This window comes from Otolemur garnettii, unplaced genomic scaffold, assembly GCF_000181295.1.
Source record: "Otolemur garnettii isolate 467f Iridium unplaced genomic scaffold, OtoGar3 scaffold00048, whole genome shotgun sequence".
NCBI classification, from domain to species: domain Eukaryota; kingdom Metazoa; phylum Chordata; class Mammalia; order Primates; family Galagidae; genus Otolemur; species Otolemur garnettii.
The window spans coordinates 7,861,132-7,879,669 of NW_003852443.1; the positions used below are offsets into that span (position 1 = coordinate 7,861,132).

General features: G+C 41.6%; 1 protein-coding gene across 3 annotated transcripts in view; it reads left to right on the forward strand.

Annotated features, from left to right (window-relative positions):
• TTN (titin) overlaps nucleotides 1–18,538 on the forward strand; it is a 276,966-nt gene that overhangs the window by 246,615 nt on the left and 11,813 nt on the right. For all 3 annotated transcript variants that reach the window (XM_023514176.1, XM_023514175.1, XM_023514177.1), the window contains 25 exons: nucleotides 820–1,107; nucleotides 1,217–1,516; nucleotides 1,758–2,060; nucleotides 2,160–2,465; nucleotides 2,578–4,344; nucleotides 4,639–4,932; nucleotides 5,631–5,918; nucleotides 6,036–6,335; nucleotides 6,435–8,501; nucleotides 8,602–8,904; nucleotides 9,001–9,306; nucleotides 9,403–9,693; nucleotides 9,789–10,085; nucleotides 10,208–10,513; nucleotides 11,400–11,705; nucleotides 11,791–12,072; nucleotides 12,265–12,858; nucleotides 12,983–13,270; nucleotides 13,373–13,672; nucleotides 14,158–14,460; nucleotides 15,120–15,422; nucleotides 15,534–16,118; nucleotides 16,246–16,551; nucleotides 16,691–16,990; nucleotides 17,879–18,454. In XM_023514176.1, the coding sequence (XP_023369944.1) occupies nucleotides 820–1,107; nucleotides 1,217–1,516; nucleotides 1,758–2,060; nucleotides 2,160–2,465; nucleotides 2,578–4,344; nucleotides 4,639–4,932; nucleotides 5,631–5,918; nucleotides 6,036–6,335; nucleotides 6,435–8,501; nucleotides 8,602–8,904; nucleotides 9,001–9,306; nucleotides 9,403–9,693; nucleotides 9,789–10,085; nucleotides 10,208–10,513; nucleotides 11,400–11,705; nucleotides 11,791–12,072; nucleotides 12,265–12,858; nucleotides 12,983–13,270; nucleotides 13,373–13,672; nucleotides 14,158–14,460; nucleotides 15,120–15,422; nucleotides 15,534–16,118; nucleotides 16,246–16,551; nucleotides 16,691–16,990; nucleotides 17,879–18,454 (11,559 nt within the window). The remainder of the gene's footprint in view (nucleotides 1–819; nucleotides 1,108–1,216; nucleotides 1,517–1,757; nucleotides 2,061–2,159; nucleotides 2,466–2,577; nucleotides 4,345–4,638; nucleotides 4,933–5,630; nucleotides 5,919–6,035; nucleotides 6,336–6,434; nucleotides 8,502–8,601; nucleotides 8,905–9,000; nucleotides 9,307–9,402; nucleotides 9,694–9,788; nucleotides 10,086–10,207; nucleotides 10,514–11,399; nucleotides 11,706–11,790; nucleotides 12,073–12,264; nucleotides 12,859–12,982; nucleotides 13,271–13,372; nucleotides 13,673–14,157; nucleotides 14,461–15,119; nucleotides 15,423–15,533; nucleotides 16,119–16,245; nucleotides 16,552–16,690; nucleotides 16,991–17,878; nucleotides 18,455–18,538) is intronic.

Consider the following 18,538-nt stretch of genomic DNA (forward strand, 5'->3'; position numbering starts at 1 on the left):
ATGGTGCTCTACCAAGAGGACATAGTGAGACTTTGTCTCAAAAAAAAGAAATACATTCAAAAGGCACTTAGATCCCTGTGCAATTAATGCAGTATTATTGGGATACAGAGCTTGCTTACAGTCTTTATTCCCCATCTGGGAAGAGTGGCCTATAAAATTTAAATTTTTAGGTGGGACCACACCTACAGTGCATCCCTTACAAGGGAACATGTGAAATTTACTAAATGTGGGATATAAATGTCTTAACACAATAACTAAGAAAATGCCATGAAGGCTATGTCAACCAGTTTGATGAAAATATTTCAAATTGTATCTAAAACCAGCATATTGTACCCTGTGATTGCATTGATGTACACAGCTATGAGTTAATGAAAAAATTAACTTTTTAAGATATTAAGTGGCTCGGCTCCTATAGCTCAACCGGCTAAGGCGCCAGCCACATACACCTAAGGTGGCGGGTTCGAATCCCCAGCCCGGACCCGCCAAACAACAATGACGGCTGCAACCAAAAAATAGCTGGGCGTTGTGGCGGGCGCCTGTGGTCCCAGCTACTTGGGAGGCGGAGGCAAGAGACTCGCTTGAGCCCAGGAGTTGGAGGTTGCTGTGAGCTGTAACAGCACTGCAGTCTACCCAGGGTGACCAAGTGACACTCTGTCTCAAAAAAAAAAAAAAAAAGATATTAAGTGAATAAGATTAGAACTTTATATATGTAGTATATATATAACATTTAATAAAGGCCAATGACCTTATTTTGAGATTGTTGCAACTATTTTTTATCTTTATGATATTTTAAATATTTCTCATCTGTTTTTCTTACAGGTGGTCCAGTAATTGATTTACCTCTAGAATATACAGAAGTTGTCAAATACAGAGCAGGTACATCTGTGAAGCTCAGAGCTGGCATTTCTGGCAAACCTGAACCTACAATTGAATGGTATAAAGATGATAAAGAATTACAAACCAATGCACTGCTGTGTGTTGAAAATACCACTGACCTCGCATCTATACTCATTAAAGATGCCAATCGCCTTAATAGTGGAAGCTATGAATTAAAACTAAGGAATGCCATGGGTTCAGCCTCAGCCACCATCAGAGTGCAGATCCTTGGTAAGTGCTGAATACAAACCAATGTCATATTTTGTTTGCCTACAGTATCATAATTTTAAATTAGTAGGCTTTTAAGAAATATTAAGACATTTTGTTCTTTCATTGGCAGACAAACCAGGACCTCCAGGTGGGCCCATTGAATTTAAGACTGTCACTGCTGAAAAGATCACCCTTCTCTGGCGGCCTCCAGCTGATGATGGTGGTGCAAAAATCACTCACTATATTGTAGAAAAGCGTGAGACAAGCCGTGTTGTGTGGTCTATGGTATCTGAAAACCTGGAAGAGTGCATAATTACAACCACCAAAATTATCAAAGGAAATGAATACATCTTCCGGGTCCGAGCCGTAAACAAATACGGAATTGGAGAGCCACTAGAATCTGATTCAGTTGTAGCCAAGAATGCATTTGGTAAGTCATAATTTCATTAGAGAACTAACACCCATAAAATTGTTTTAAATATAAACTATACTATTAGACTGTGAACATGACATAAGTAATTTTCCTTTGTATCACATCTTATCTCATTACCATTCTTTTCACAAGGTTTCTAATGAATGAAACTAATATTCTCAGGTAGGATTTGAATATAGAAAGAATCTGTCAGTAATGCTGATCCTTATAAATTATTTTCCTTTCCCTTTCTAAACAGTTACACCTGGGCCACCAAGCATACCAGAAGTGACAAAGATTACCAAGAATTCAATGACTGTTGTCTGGAACAGGCCAGTTGTAGATGGTGGTAGTGAAGTAAGCGGCTATTACCTTGAAAAACGAGATAAGAAGAGTCTGGGGTGGTTTAAAGTACTAAAAGAGACCATCCGTGACACCAGACAGAAGGTGACAGGACTCATAGAAAACAGTGACTATCAATACCGAGTTTGTGCTGTAAATGCTGCTGGACAGGGTCCATTCTCCGAACCATCTGACTTCTACAAAGCTGCTGATCCTATTGGTAAGTGCTCATCCATGAAGCATCTTTGCCTATATTTTCTTCTGTGTGACTCAGTTGTACATGATTGTGTAAACACTGTACTGTCAATGGTCATTTCAGATCCTCCAGGGCCACCTGCTAAGATAAGAATTGCAGATTCAACTAAATCATCCATCACTCTTGGCTGGAGTAAACCTGTCTATGATGGGGGCAGTGCTGTTACTGGTTACGTTGTTGAGATGAGACAAGGAGAAGAAGAGGAATGGATTGTTGTCTCCACCAAAGGAGAAGTCAGAACTACAGAATATGTGGTCTCTAACCTGAAACCTGCAGTCAATTACTACTTCCGGGTGTCTGCTGTAAATTGTGCTGGACAAGGAGAACCCATAGAAATGACTGAACCTGCACAAGCCAAAGATATACTTGGTATGTGCTTACATGTGTGATTGTTTTTAATGTGTTTATTAGAGTGCTTCCAAAAAATCCTTTATTTTCTTGCTTTTAAAATTTGCTGTGTATGTCCATTTTATGTCTACAGAGGAACCAGAGATCGACCTCGATGTGGCTCTCCGAACCTCTGTGATAGCAAAAGCTGGTGAAGATGTGCAAGTCCTGATTCCCTTTAAAGGCAGACCTCCACCTACTGTCATATGGAGAAAAGATGAGAAGAATCTTAGCAGTGATGCCAGATACAACATTCAAAACACAGATTCATCTTCATTACTCACTATTCCTCAAGTCACTCGCAATGACACAGGAAAATATATTCTCACAATAGAAAATGGAGTTGGCCAACCAAAGTCTTCAACAGTGAGCGTGAAAGTACTTGATACACCAGCTGCCTGCCAGAATCTACAGGTTAAACACGTTTCTCGAGGCACCGTCACTCTGCTCTGGGATCCTCCTCTCATCGATGGAGGCTCTCCCATAATTAATTATGTTGTTGAAAAGAGAGATGCCACAAAGAGAACATGGTCTGTTGTGTCCCACAAATGTTCTAGCACATCCTTTAAGGTAACAGACTTGTCAGAGAAAACTCCATTCTTCTTCAGAGTTCTTGCCGAGAATGAAATCGGAATTGGCGAACCCTGTGAAACAACAGAGCCAGTGAAGGCTGCTGAAGTTCCAGCTCCTATACGTGATCTCTCAATGAAAGATTCAACAAAGACATCTGTTACCCTCAGCTGGACCAAACCTGACTTTGACGGTGGTAGCATCATCACAGACTACGTTGTGGAAAGGAAAGGTAAAGGCGAACAAACATGGTCGCATGCTGGCACAAGCAAGGCATGTGAGATTGAGGTTGGCCAACTGAAGGAACAGTCAGTCCTGGAATTCAGAGTGTTTGCCAAAAATGAAAAAGGACTGAGTGATGCTGTCACTATTGGGCCAATTACGGTGAAAGAACTTGTCATTACACCTGAAGTCGACCTGTCAGAAATCCCCGGGGCACAAATAAGCGTGAGAATCGGGCACAATGTGCACCTTGAGTTACCTTATAAAGGAAAACCCAAACCATCAATCAGCTGGCTGAAAGATAACTTGCCACTGAAAGAAAGTGAGAATGTCCGTTTCAGCAAAACTGAAAACAAAATCACTTTGAGCATTAAGAATGTCAAGAAAGAGCATGGAGGGAAATACACCATAATTCTCGACAACGCAGTGTGCAGAAACTCATTCCCCATTACGATCATCACCCTCGGGCCACCATCAAAACCCAAAGGACCTATTCGATTTGAGGAAATCAAGGCTGACAGTGTCATCATGTCATGGGATGTGCCTGAAGACGATGGAGGAGGAGAAATTACCTGTTACAGCATTGAGAAGCGGGAAGCTTCACAGACTAATTGGAAGATGGTCTGTTCAAGTGTCGCCAGGACAACTTTCAAAGTTCTTAATCTAGTCAAAGATGCTGAGTACCAGTTTAGAGTTAGAGCCGAAAACAGATATGGAGTGAGCGAGCCACTTGTCTCAAGCATTATTGTGGCAAAACACCAGTTCAGGATTCCCGGTCCCCCAGGAAAGCCGGTTATATACAATGTGACTTCTGATGGCATGTCACTAACTTGGGATGCTCCAGTTTATGATGGTGGTTCAGAAGTTACTGGATTCCATGTTGAAAAGAAAGAAAGAAATAGCATCCTCTGGCAAAGAGTTAATACATCCCCAATCTCTGGAAGAGAATATAGAGCTACCGGACTAATGGAAGGTCTGGATTACCAATTCCGTGTGTATGCTGAAAATTCTGCTGGCCTGAGTGCACCTAGCGACCCAAGCAAATTTACCTTAGCTGTTTCCCCAGTAGGTAAGTGATTCAAATATATTTAATTCAGCAGTTGAAGATGTTGGCAACAAATAAATCTAACACTGCTTTTCTTTTCTATGTTCTTGTCACTAAAGAACTGATCATGTAAAGCAAGGGGAATGACTTTAAATTAATCTCACAAAATAACTTAATATTCTTTTTAAAGACTATAAACCAAAAAATTGAAACTAATGATGAAATGAGTTTAGGGGATTTATTCAATTTTTCTTCTATTGATGATGAAGACCTGGTTACAGACCTAATGACGCATTTAACTGCCTTATAATTTTTTAGACCCACCTGGCACTCCTGACTACATCGATGTCACCCGGGAAACCATCACGCTTAAATGGAACCCACCATTGCGTGATGGAGGCAGTAAGATCGTGGCCTACAGCATTGAGAGACGGCAAGGGAGCGATCGCTGGGTCAGGTGCAACTTCACTGATGTCAGCGAATGTCAGTACACGGTTACAGGACTCAGCCCCGGAGACAGATATGAATTCAGAATAATTGCAAGAAATGCTGTCGGAACTATAAGCCCACCCTCACAGTCTTCTGGCATTATTATGACAAGAGATGAAAATGGTAAGCACTTATAATTGATTTCCAATGTGACAAAGGGCATTCACATTTTTAAAAAATACTTTTGACTCCTGGTCAGTAAAATGGGAACAGAAACATTATTTCACACAGATGATTTAAGGTTGCTATGTAGATGAATTTGGTCTTTCTACCTTTCAGATGAAGAGAAGAAAACAGTAATTGGCATCAATTCTTTTTACTCTATGATTTCAATCCATTCCCTTATAAAAAAAACCTGCAGAAAGTACAAATGAGATTTTAGCCTTGCAATTTTAGCCACTTATAATAAATAAATAAAAAGACCCTCAAGAATAACAGCCCATGTTTACTGAAGGCATTAAAGTACAACATATATACAACACCACAATCATCACAGCCAACGGCCTCTCACAGGAACTTGTTTGAATACTCAGTAATATTAAGTAAACCACAAACATTAAGTAAATGTTTCATCTCTTTTCTCATAGGGCAATACATAATGAATAATATGACAGAAATAACAAAGAAAATAACCTAATAAAAGAAAAATGTTTAACTCTATATTCTAAATTCTCAATTACTAATCCTACTTTCAAAATAGCCTTTGGTACCACAGTTAGAAGCCATTACCTTTTCAGGTTCTATGATATAGAGCTGATGAAAAACATATTTATGTATGTCTTTATTAAGCCAAACTAATGAATAGCCCATTTCTTTTATAGTTCCACCAACAGTAGAGTTTGGCCCTGAGTACTTCGATGGTGTCACTGTTAAGGCTGGAGAAAGCCTTCGAATTAAAGCTTTCGTACAAGGACGACCAGTACCTCGAGTAACTTGGCTCAAAGATGGAGTAGAGATTGAAAAGAGAATGAATATGGAAATAACCGATGTCCTTGGATCCACCAGCCTCTTTGTTAGAGATGCTACTCGGGACCATCGTGGTGTATATACAGTGGAAGCCAAAAATGTATCCGGTTCCACAAAAGCGGAAATTACAGTGAAAGTCCAAGGTATTTTTAAAATAGTTTCTTAACTATTATAATTTATGAGACGTGGATTAGAGACCTGCCAGACTGCATTTCAATGGACAAGGGAAAAAAACTAACTTTGGATCATTTTTCTTATAGATACACCCGGAAAAGTAGTTGGGCCAATAAGATTCACCAATATTACTGGTGAGAAGATGACTCTGTGGTGGAATACTCCACTCAACGATGGCTGTGCTCCTATCACCCACTACATCATCGAAAAACGGGAAACTAGCAGACTCGCTTGGGCATTAATTGAGGATAAATGCGAAGCCCTCAGTTACACCGCGATGAAACTAATAAATGGCAATGAATATCAATTCCGTGTTTCTGCAGTTAACAAGTTTGGTGTTGGCCGGCCACTTGAGTCTGACCCAGTGATTGCTCAAATACAGTACAGTAAGTTGGCATTTTCACTAAGTAGAACTGTCATAAGATTAACTTTCCAAGCACACATGCCTAATTGGTTCTGGGCCTGTTCTTGTTTCCACTTCACAGCTGTTCCTGATGCCCCTGGCACTCCAGAACCTACTAATGTAACAAGCAATAGCATCACCCTGACTTGGGCAAGGCCAGAATCAGATGGTGGCAATGAAATTCAACATTATATCCTTGAAAGAAGAGAAAAGAAAAGCACACGATGGGTAAAAGTAATCAGCAAACGACCCATCTCTGAGACAAGATTCAAAGTCACTGGTCTGACAGAAGGCAACAAGTATGAATTCCACGTCATGGCTGAAAATGCTGCCGGAGTGGGACCTGCAAGTGGTATCTCAAGACTAATTAAATGCAGAGAGCCTGTCAGCCCACCAGGTGCTCCCGCAGTGGTCAAAGTGACAGATACATCAAAGACAACTGTCAGCTTAGAATGGTCCAAGCCAGTGTTTGATGGTGGCATGGAAATAATTGGGTATATTATTGAAATGTGCAAAGCTGACTTAGGAGACTGGCACAAGGTGAATGCAGAGGCATGTGTGAAAACAAGATATACAGTCACTGACCTACAAGCAGGTGAAGAATACAAATTCCGAGTTAGCGCCATCAACGGTGCTGGTAAAGGAGACAGCTGTGAAGTGACCGGCACAATTAAAGCAGTTGACCGATTAACAGCTCCTGAGTTAGACATAGATGCAAACTTCAAGCAGACTCACATTGTTAGAGCTGGAGCCAGTATCCGCCTCTTCATTGCCTACCAAGGTAGACCTACTCCAACAGCTGTGTGGAGCAAACCAGACTCTAACCTTAGTGTTCGGGCTGATATCCATACGACGGACTCCTTCAGCACCCTCACCGTGGAAAACTGCAACAGGAATGATGCAGGGAAATATACCCTAACTGTGGAAAACAACAGTGGTAGTAAGTCAATCACCTTCACCGTGAAGGTGCTTGACTCCCCAGGACCACCTGGCCCAATCACCTTCAAGGATGTGACGCGGGGATCCCTTACATTGATGTGGGATGCCCCTCTCCTTGATGGTGGTGCCCGAATCCATCACTATGTGGTAGAGAAACGTGAAGCAAGCCGCCGTAGCTGGCAGGTTGTCAGTGAAAAATGTACTCGTCAGATCCTCAAAGTCAGTGACCTAGCCGAAGGTGTCCCATACTATTTCCGTGTTTCTGCAGAAAATGAGTATGGTATTGGTGAACCCTATGAAATGCCAGAACCAGTCGTAGCCACAGAACAGCCTGCTCCACCTAGAAGACTTGATATCATTGACACTAGCAAATCCTCTGCAGTCTTAGCTTGGCTTAAACCTGACCACGATGGAGGCAGCCGGGTCACTGGCTACCTGATTGAAATGAGACAAAAGGGATCTGACTTCTGGGTTGAAGCTGGTCACACCAAACAGATGACTTTCACAGTGGAGCGCCTTGTTGAGAACACTGAGTATGAATTCCGTGTAAAGGCCAAGAATGATGCTGGCTACAGTGAACCCAGGGAAGCCTTCTCTTCTGTCATCATTAAGGAGCCCCAAATTGAGCCCACTGCTGACCTCACTGGAATTACCAATCAGCTCATAACTTGCAAAGCAGGAAGCACATTTACTATCGACGTACCTATCAGTGGTCGCCCTGCCCCCAAAGTTACATGGAAACTGGAAGAAATGAGACTTAAGGAGACAGATCGAGTGAGCATCACAACGACAAAAGACAGAACCACCCTGTCTGTAAAGGACAGTATGAGAGGTGATTCTGGCAGATACTTCTTGACCCTGGAAAATACAGCTGGTGTTAAAACATTTACCGTCACGGTTGTGGTCATCGGAAGGCCAGGTCCAGTAACTGGCCCCATCGAGGTCTCATCTGTCTCAGCTGAATCCTGTGTCCTATCATGGGCTGAACCAAAAGATGATGGTGGCACCGAAATTACTAATTATATAGTTGAAAAGCGTGAATCGGGAACAACAGCTTGGCAGCTTGTTAATTCCAGTGTCAAACGCACTCAGATTAAAGTCACTCATCTCACAAAATACATGGAATATTCTTTCCGTGTCAGCTCTGAGAACAGATTTGGAGTCAGTAAGCCTCTAGAATCAGCACCAATAATTGCCGAACATCCATTTGGTAAGAAAAATAAAAATAAAATCATATTATAATACTATGAAATATTTACCCTGAATTTTCTAAAACTGTATTCATATTTGATACCTTTGCTTCTATTTAGTCCCACCAAGTGCTCCTACCAGACCTGAGGTATACCACGTGTCTGCCAATGCCATGTCTATTCGCTGGGAAGAACCCTACCATGATGGTGGCAGTAAAATCATTGGCTACTGGGTTGAGAAGAAAGAACGTAACACCATTCTTTGGGTGAAAGAAAACAAAGTGCCATGCTTAGAGTGCAACTACAAAGTGATCGGTTTGGTAGAAGGGCTGGAATATCAGTTTAGAACTTATGCACTCAATGCTGCAGGTGTTAGCAAGGCCAGTGAAGCTTCAAGACCTGTCATGGCTCAAAATCCAGTTGGTATGTATCAAAATTTAAAGGGACATTTGCATATTATCAGTGCTACTAGTAGAACTCAGAGATGTATTTTTAACCTTAATTTTGCATCCCTTCTAGATCCACCAGGCAGACCAGAGGTAACAGATGTCACAAGATCCACAGTATCCCTAGTTTGGTCTGCCCCAGTATATGATGGAGGCAGCAAGGTTGTGGGCTACATCATAGAGCGTAAGCCAGTCAGTGAGATAGGAGATGGTCGCTGGCTGAAGTGCAACTATACCATTGTATCTGACAATTTCTTCACCGTGACTGCTCTCAGTGAAGGAGACACTTATGAGTTCCGTGTGCTAGCCAAGAATGCAGCAGGTGTAATCAGCAAAGGGTCTGAATCTACAGGCCCTGTCACTTGCCGAGATGAATATGGTAGGAAATAGTCAATGTTCTCCTTTTTAAATTATCACAATTTATGTGAAAATAAATTGTCAGATACTCATTTCCATCTATTTTTCCTCCTGACAGCTCCACCCAGAGCTGAACTGGATGCCAGATTACAGGGCGATCTTGTTACTATCAGAGCAGGTTCTGATCTGGTTCTGGATGCTGCAGTTGGTGGCAAACCTGAACCCAAAATTATCTGGACCAAAGGAGACAAGGAACTAGATCTCTGTGAAAAAGTCTCTTTGCAGTATACTGGCAAACGAGCAACTGCTGTGATCAAGTTCTGTGACAGAACTGACAGCGGGAAATACACTTTAACAGTGAAGAATGCCAGTGGGACGAAGGCTGTGTCTGTCATGGTCAAAGTGCTTGGTAAGCATGACAAATGTCCTCACATGTGTACAGCATTTTCAAGTGTTCCCAGAAAGAACAATCATCGTCATGGCTTGTCATTATGCCTGTTTCAGATTCCCCTGGCCCATGTGGAAAGCTCACTGTCAGCAGAGTCACAGAAGAGAAGTGCACGCTAGCCTGGAGTCTTCCTCAGGAAGATGGAGGAGCAGAAATAACTCACTACATCGTGGAAAGACGTGAGACTAGCAGGCTCAACTGGGTGATTGTTGAAGGCGAATGCCCAACCCTATCCTACGTAGTTACCAGACTCATCAAGAACAATGAATACATATTCCGAGTGAGGGCAGTAAACAAATATGGCCCTGGTGTGCCTGTTGAATCACAGCCAATTGTAGCCAGAAATTCATTCAGTGAGTATGAACACTTAAACAATTTGGTGGTTGAAATGTGATGGGATCAAGGGGTATAGGGAGATGAGCATGTCATATCAATACAATTCTGATCACCCTTATTTTCATAAAAATATAAACAGCTATTCCATCACAACCTGGAATACCTGAGGAAGTTGGCGCTAGCAAAGAGCATATCATCATTCAGTGGACAAAACCAGAATCTGATGGTGGCAATGAAATCAGCAACTACCTAGTAGACAAACGTGAGAAGAAGAGCCTTCGCTGGACACGTGTCAACAAGGACTACGTGGTGTATGACACCAGGCTGAAGGTGACCAGCCTGATGGAAGGGTGTGATTACCAGTTCCGGGTGACTGCAGTGAACGCTGCTGGTAACAGTGATCCCAGCGAAGCTTCCAACTTCATCTCTTGCAGAGAACCATCATGTGAGTTTCAAGAATCATGAGTAAATCCATTGTCCAACAAAACCATATGACAAATAATTTTCTAATATGTCATTTCTAAGAATTTACAAGTGATCTAGAAAAGCATATCCTTGCATAGGCTCAGTAGCATGATCTTAAATATGGCCTAAGTCAGAGAATATTTTCACTACCAAATGTGTTGATAAGTTAGCGATTAGCGCTGCTAAAAATTGTTGCAGTGTTTTCTAATTAATGAAATATTCTACTGCTGATATAAACAATATATTTTACAACTCTTCTTAAGAATAAAGAAAAATGCATTGTACTGATAACTACTGAAAAGAAAGAAAGGCAAAATCCCTTTTAAGAAGATGCTTAGTGGGAGCATAAAGTTTTTAGCATTTTAGTAAGTTTCTAACAAAGTAATTATCACAAGAGCTTCAAAAATAAGCGTCAAATCCTTTTACAGAGTCAGAGCCCAAGAACTAAATGCAGTAAGTCACTGGGTCTCAATAGCAGAAGTTGAGCAAACTGATTCCTACATTCATTAGAAATATAGAAGTGGCAAGGGATATTAACCCAGTAAAAGATGAGCAACTAAAGAAAAGTACTGAGATCAGGAACATTAAGTGATGATCTTCCGTAACAGAGAAGAACACAGAAAGGTATCCAAAGTAGTGGAAAAGGAACATCTCCCTTCCCAAAGCAATTTAATCCTTGAGATGATAATAATGACAATGCAGCATACATGCTGCCCTATAATATCAGAAGATGCCAGTTACCAAGGTTATCTTCATAGGTGTGGACAAAGAGCAATAATGCCTTTATGAGTTTTGAAAACCAAAAACACAAACTGCAAAGTTTTCTTATTTGCATGATATCTGCATTGTGCTTTTTCAATCCACAGACACCCCTGGACCACCTTCTGTCCCAAGAGTTGTGGATACCACTAAGCACAGCATTAGTTTGGCATGGACCAAACCCACGTACGATGGTGGCAGTGACATCATAGGATATGTTCTTGAAATGCAAGAGGAGAACACCGATCAGTGGTACCGAGTGCACACCAATGCCACTCTACGAAATAATGAATTCACTGTAGCAGAACTGAAAATGGGCCAGAAATATTCCTTCAGAGTTGCTGCCGTGAATGTGAAGGGCAAGAGTGAATACAGTGAATCAACTGCCAGAATCGAACCCGTGGAAAGAATTGGTATTTGTACTATAAGCTTGTAGGCAAATTATTTCTTCCTTGTACCTTTCCATGAATTAATTAAATTTTGACATTTACTTTCCAGAAATTCCAGATCTTGAACTTGCAGATGATCTGAGGAAGACTGTGACCATCAGGGCTGGGGCCTCCTTGCGCCTGATGGTGTCTGTATCTGGAAGACCACCTCCCGTCATCACGTGGAGCAAGAAGGGTATTAACCTTGCAAACCGGGCAATTATTGACAACACTGAGAGCTACTCATTACTTATCGTGGACAAAGTTAATCGGTATGATGCTGGAAAATACACAATTGAAGCCGAAAATCAATCTGGCAAAAAGTCAGCAACAGTGCTTGTTAAAGTATATGGTAAGCATTTTTCTTAAAATTGACTATGATATGAGCAGATTCTCCAAAAAGATACACTTAAACCTATGATTGATCACTCATCTACAGAGAGGCTATGTTAATTCCATTCTCCCACTCTCATCCACTCCCAAAAAGGAAATCTATCAACCAGTAAGGCAAATAGAAGTATGGATCTTTCATTCTATTTTCCAGATACTCCTGGTCCCTGTCCTTCAGTGAAAGTTAAGGAAGTATCAAGAGATTCTGTGACTATAACTTGGGAAATCCCCACAATTGATGGTGGAGCACCAGTCAACAATTATATCGTTGAGAAGCGTGAAGCTGCTATGAGAGCATTCAAAACAGTAACTACCAAATGCACCAAGACGCTTTACCGAATCTCTGGACTTGTAGAAGGAACCATGTACTATTTCAGAGTGCTGCCAGAAAATATTTATGGCATTGGAGAACCTTGTGAAACATCTGATGCAGTTCTGGTCTCAGAAGTACCTCTGGTGCCTACAAAGCTAGAAGTGGTCGATGTCACCAAATCCACTGTTTCCCTCGCCTGGGAAAAACCACTGTACGATGGTGGCAGCCGACTCACTGGCTATGTCCTTGAAGCCTGCAGAGCTGGCACAGAGAGATGGATGAAGGTTGCCACCTTGAAACCCACAGTGTTGGAGCACACTGTCATTTCCTTAAATGAAGGTGAACAGTACTTATTTAGAGTGAGAGCCCAAAATGAGAAAGGTGTATCAGAACCAAGAGAGATCGTCACTGCTGTGACTGTACAAGACCTCAGAGGTATGTACCAAGTAGCCAAAAAAATAACAATAAATAGTAAAGTAAAATGAAAGTATTCAGAATTCATAACCCTTTCTCATTAGAAATAATGCATACAAATAAACATCTAACTTCTCTCTCATAGTGTTGCCAACAATTGATCTTTCTACAATGCCTCATAAGACCATCCACGTCCCAGCTGGCAGGCCAATAGAGCTGGTGATACCCATCGCCGGCCGCCCACCTCCTGCTGCTTCCTGGTTCTTTTCTGGTTCTAAACTGAAGGAATCAGAGCGAGTCACAGTTGAAACCCATGCTAAAGTAGCTAAATTAACCATCCGTGAAACCACTATCAGAGACACTGGAGAATATACACTTGAATTGAAGAATGTCACTGGAACTACCTCTGAGAACATTAAAGTTATCATTCTTGGTAAGGAAGTGTGACAAAGATACAAGCCAGTGGTCAATGTTGAGTCACCCAATTTTTATTTGAAGTGAAAATTAATTTCACGGGTTTCTTTTTCTTTCACAGACAAGCCTGGTCCACCAACAGGACCTATCAAGATTGATGAAATTGATGCTACGTCAGTTACCATTTCCTGGGAAGCACCTGAGTTGGACGGTGGTGCTCCATTGAGTGGCTATGTGGTGGAGCAACGTGATGCCCACCGTCCAGGATGGCTGCCGGTTTCTGAATCAGTGACTAGATCAACATTTAAGTTTACCAGACTCACTGAAGGAAATGAGTATGTGTTCCGTGTGGCTGCAACAAACCGCTTCGGCATTGGCTCTTACTTGCAGTCTGAGGTCATAGAATGTCGCAGCAGCATCAGTAAGTGGTCCTCCCCACCTCTGATTCCAAATACTAATGAAAAGTAATTTCATTTTAAGATGGCCTGATGTACATAAAAATAGGTCTCAAAATCAACTCCATAGCCTCAGGCTTCTACAGCTCCTTTTCTTGGAGGTTTTCGACATGGTTAGTTTTCTGGGTTTTTTGTTTTTTTAATGTTATCACTTTTATGAAAGAGAGGAAGAGGGAGTTAGGAAAGGAGCAATGTAAAGAATGAAGGCAGAGTGGGAGGGAGGGAAGGCTGGCCATGTTATAGTGGGAAAAAATACAGAATGCATGCTTAATACATGTTTATAGAATTCAATAACATGAAGAATAGCAAGAAAAGTACGAAAATGAAAGCACTGGAAAAACAGTCACAAGTGTCCCTTGAAAATACCAACCGAAAGCTAATGCACACACATAAATTAGTCATTATTTTAATGTATTCATATTGCCATATGTCTTTGCCTGTCTTGTTGCAGATATTCCTGGACCCCCAGAAACACTGCAGATATTTGATGTCTCCCGTGATGGCATGACGCTTACTTGGTATCCACCAGAGGATGACGGTGGCTCCCAAGTGACTGGATATATTGTGGAACGCAAAGAAGTGAGAGCAGATCGGTGGGTCCGTGTAAATAAAGTACCTGTGACAATGACACGGTACCGCTCCACGGGCCTTATTGAAGGCTTAGAATATGAACACCGTGTCACAGCCATTAATGCAAGAGGGACTGGAAAACCAAGTCGTCCTTCCAAACCCATTGTTGCTATGGATCCAATTGGTAAATACATTTTGTATCAGTCAAGTTTATTGAGATATAATTTATATGTGGTAAAATTCACCCTTCTATGTAGTTCCATGACTTTTGAAAAATGTCCTGCTTTGCAATCACCACCACAATCAAAATACAGAATATTCTTATCACTGCAAAAAATTCTCTTGTGTCCCTTTGCAATCAATCCCCTCCCTGCCCCAACCTCTAGCAACTTCTGGCAAATAATTTTTAGGTTATTTTACCCTTGAGTCTATATTCTTCTCTTTAAAATGAGATTTATAATACATATCTTCTATCACAGCTAAGATTTTAAAACAAGGTAATGTTTCTGAGAGCATTGAAAAAAATACTGATAAATTAAATACTATAATATTAGTGATTACAAAGAAAGCACAGTTAAGATAAAGTAAAAAGCAGAAGCTTTCAGTATTTTTGCTATTTTTTTTTTTTTTTTAGCTGGGGATGGGTTTGAACCCACCGCCTCAGGCATATGGGGCCAGTGCCCTACCCTTTTTGAGCCACAGGTGCCACCCCAGTATTTTTAACTGATAAATGAATGCTAACAGTCCATTTCAACAACGCCCTGAATTGGTAAGGTGGCCCAATTGATTTTCAACTTTGCAGCAACTGTAACAAGTATGTTCTTGTCCTATTCTTATGCCCAGCTCCTCCAGGAAAGCCACAAAACCCAAGAGTTACTGACACAACAAGGACCTCAGTCTCCCTGGCCTGGAGTGTTCCAGAAGATGAAGGAGGATCTAAAGTCACAGGCTACTTGATTGAGATGCAAAAAGTCGATCAAGTTGAATGGACCAAATGTAACACTACCCCAACCAAGATTAGAGAGTATACTCTCACACACTTACCTCAGGGTGCTGAATACAGATTCCGTGTCCTAGCTTGTAATGCTGGTGGCCCTGGAGAGCCTGCTGAGGTGCCAGGAACAGTCAAAGTCACCGAAATGCTTGGTAAGACATACAATCATTCACTTTCTGCTACAATTGCCTTGGGACATTGCCTACTCCTCTTCCCTCCTCCCCCCCAAAAATGCTAAACTGAAATATTACCTTTTTTCCCAGAATATCCTGATTATGAACTTGATGAACGATACCAGGAAGGTATCCTTGTGAGACAAGGTGGAGTCATCAGACTTACCATACCAATCAAAGGAAAACCATTCCCAATATGTAAATGGACCAAGGAAGGCCAAGATATTAGTAAGCGTGCCATGATTGCAACATCTGAAACACACACTGAACTGGTGATCAAAGAAGCTGACAGGAATGATTCTGGCACCTACGACCTGGTTCTGGAAAACAAATGTGGCAAGAAGGCTGTTTATATCAAAGTCAAGGTGATAGGAAGTCCCAACACTCCAGAAGGGCCACTTGAATATGATGACATACAAGCCCGTTCTGTGAGGGTCTGCTGGAGACCTCCCTCTGATGATGGTGGTGCCGACATCTTGGGCTACATTCTCGAGAGACGAGAAGTGCCAAAAGCCGCCTGGTATACCATTGATTCCAGAGTCCGAGGTACATCTCTGGTAGTGAAAGGTCTCAAAGAAAACGTGGAATACCATTTCCGTGTTTCAGCAGAAAACCAGTTTGGCATAAGCAAACCCTTGAAATCTGAGGAGCCAGTCATACCCAAAACACCACTGAGTAAGTGCTCTTTCAACCACAAAATTTTAAACATTATTTCATTACTCTTCTGCTTTTAAATGAAAGCCATCAGTTTATAAGGCGGAACTATACACTCACACCGGCTGTTTTCCACTTACATTTATAGATCCTCCAGAACCTCCAAGCAATCCTCCAGAAGTACTTGATGTGACCAAGAGTTCTGTTAGCCTGTCCTGGTCCCGCCCCAAGGATGATGGTGGTTCTCGAGTCACAGGCTACTATATTGAACGCAAGGAGACATCCACCGACAAGTGGGTGAGACACAACAAGACTCAGATCACCACCACGATGTATACTGTCACCGGCCTTGTTCCCGATGCAGAGTATCAGTTCCGCATCATCGCACAAAATGATGTTGGCCTAAGTGAAACCAGTCCTGCTTCTGAACCAGTTGTTTGCAAAGATCCATTTGGTAAGAAGTTTCTAAAGTGGCTAAAATTAAAGGACCACCTTAGGTCCTTTTCTTTCTTTCTTTTTTTTTTTTTAGGTCCTTTTCTTTCACCAGTAAAACTGATTCCCTCTTTATTAATAATTGCTTTTAAATATTTCAGATAAACCAAGCCAACCAGGAGAACTTGAGATTCTCTCCATATCCAAAGACAGTGTCACTCTACAGTGGGAGAAACCTGAATGTGATGGTGGCAAAGAAATCCTTGGATACTGGGTTGAATATAGACAGTCTGGAGACAGTACCTGGAAGAAGAGCAACAAGGATCGTATCAAGGACAAACAATTCACAGTAGGGGGTTTGCTGGAAGCTACTGAATATGAATTCAGAGTTTTTGCTGAGAATGAAACTGGGCTTAGCAGACCTCGTAGAACTGCTATGTCTGTAAAGACAAAACTAACATGTAAGTAGCCTTTAGTTCTCTGCTTATGTTTTATAGACTGAACAAGCTAAGGCTAACCCTTATTCTATGCTAAGAACTTGGAAAGTTTTGTTAGAGAGCAAGTGTTTGGAAAGAAAGTGATCACTTTAACATATGCACACACAAGGAATAGCTCATATATTCTAATGAAGCCATTGAAAATAGGCAACCTCAGCAGAGGACAGATACAGTGAACTAAGCACATTCCTCGATCAAGTTCTACCTCTAATGCAATGGGGTTTTTATACTTCCTAACATTTCAATGAACCTAAGTAAGGGCAAGGATACTACAGATTTATAGAGAGAATTTCCCCAAAACCCTATACATTGTTAATGCCCTTCTAATCACAAAAAGAAAAGCCACTCCATATAATAATGTTATGATATGCTCATTAAAATCCCTATTTTCCATTATGACCCTAGGAAAATCACTTCAAAGAGTTTTAAAGAATTAGACACAAATTCAAATCATGGCATCTAATAAAGTATTACTCGGCTCGGCGCCTGTGGCTCAAACGGCTAAGGCGCCAGCCATATACACCTAAGGTGGCGGTTCGAATCCCCAGCCCAGCCCGCCAAACAACAATGATGGCTGCAACCAAGAAATGGCCAGGCGTTGGGGCGGGTGCCTGTAGTCCCAGCTACTTGGGAGGCTGAGGCAGGAGACTCGCTTGAGCCCAGGAGTTGGAGGTTGCTATGAGCTGTGATGCCATGGCACTCTACCCAGGGGGATAGCTTGAGGCTCCATCTCAAAAAAAAAAAAAAAAAAGTATTACTCAATCGGGTAAATTCATTCCTGATACACAAGGGCAGAGGATAATAGATTCGGTAGTAAAAATGCATTTTAATACCATCTTTCATACTTTTCAGCTGGAGAGGCCCCAGGAGTACGCAAAGAAATGAAAGATGTTACCACCAAATTGGGTGAACCTGCTCAACTCTCATGCCAGATTGTTGGAAGGCCTCTTCCTGATATTAAATGGTACAGATTCGGTAAGGAGCTCATTCAAAGCCGGAAATACAAAATGTCTTCAGATGGACGAACACACACTCTCACAGTCATGACCGAGGAACAGGAAGATGAAGGTGTTTATACTTGCATAGCTACCAACGAGGTTGGAGAAGTAGAAACCAGTAGTAAGCTTCTCCTGCAAGCAACACCGCAGTTCCATCCCGGTTACCCACTGAAAGAGAAATATTATGGAGCTGTGGGTTCCACACTTCGACTTCATGTTATGTACATTGGTCGTCCAGTGCCCGCCATCACTTGGTTCCATGGCCAGAAACTTTTGCAAAACTCAGAAAACATCACTATTGAAAACACTGAGCACTATACTCATCTTGTCATGAAGAATGTCCAGCGTAAGACACATGTTGGGAAATACAAAGTTCAGCTCAGCAATGTTTTTGGAACAGTTGATGCCATCCTTGATGTGGAAATACAAGGTATTTTAGATTCAGTTTCGCTGCTTTTTATTTTTTCAGAAAAAATAAATCTCAGAAACCCAGTATGAAAATCACTACAATTCT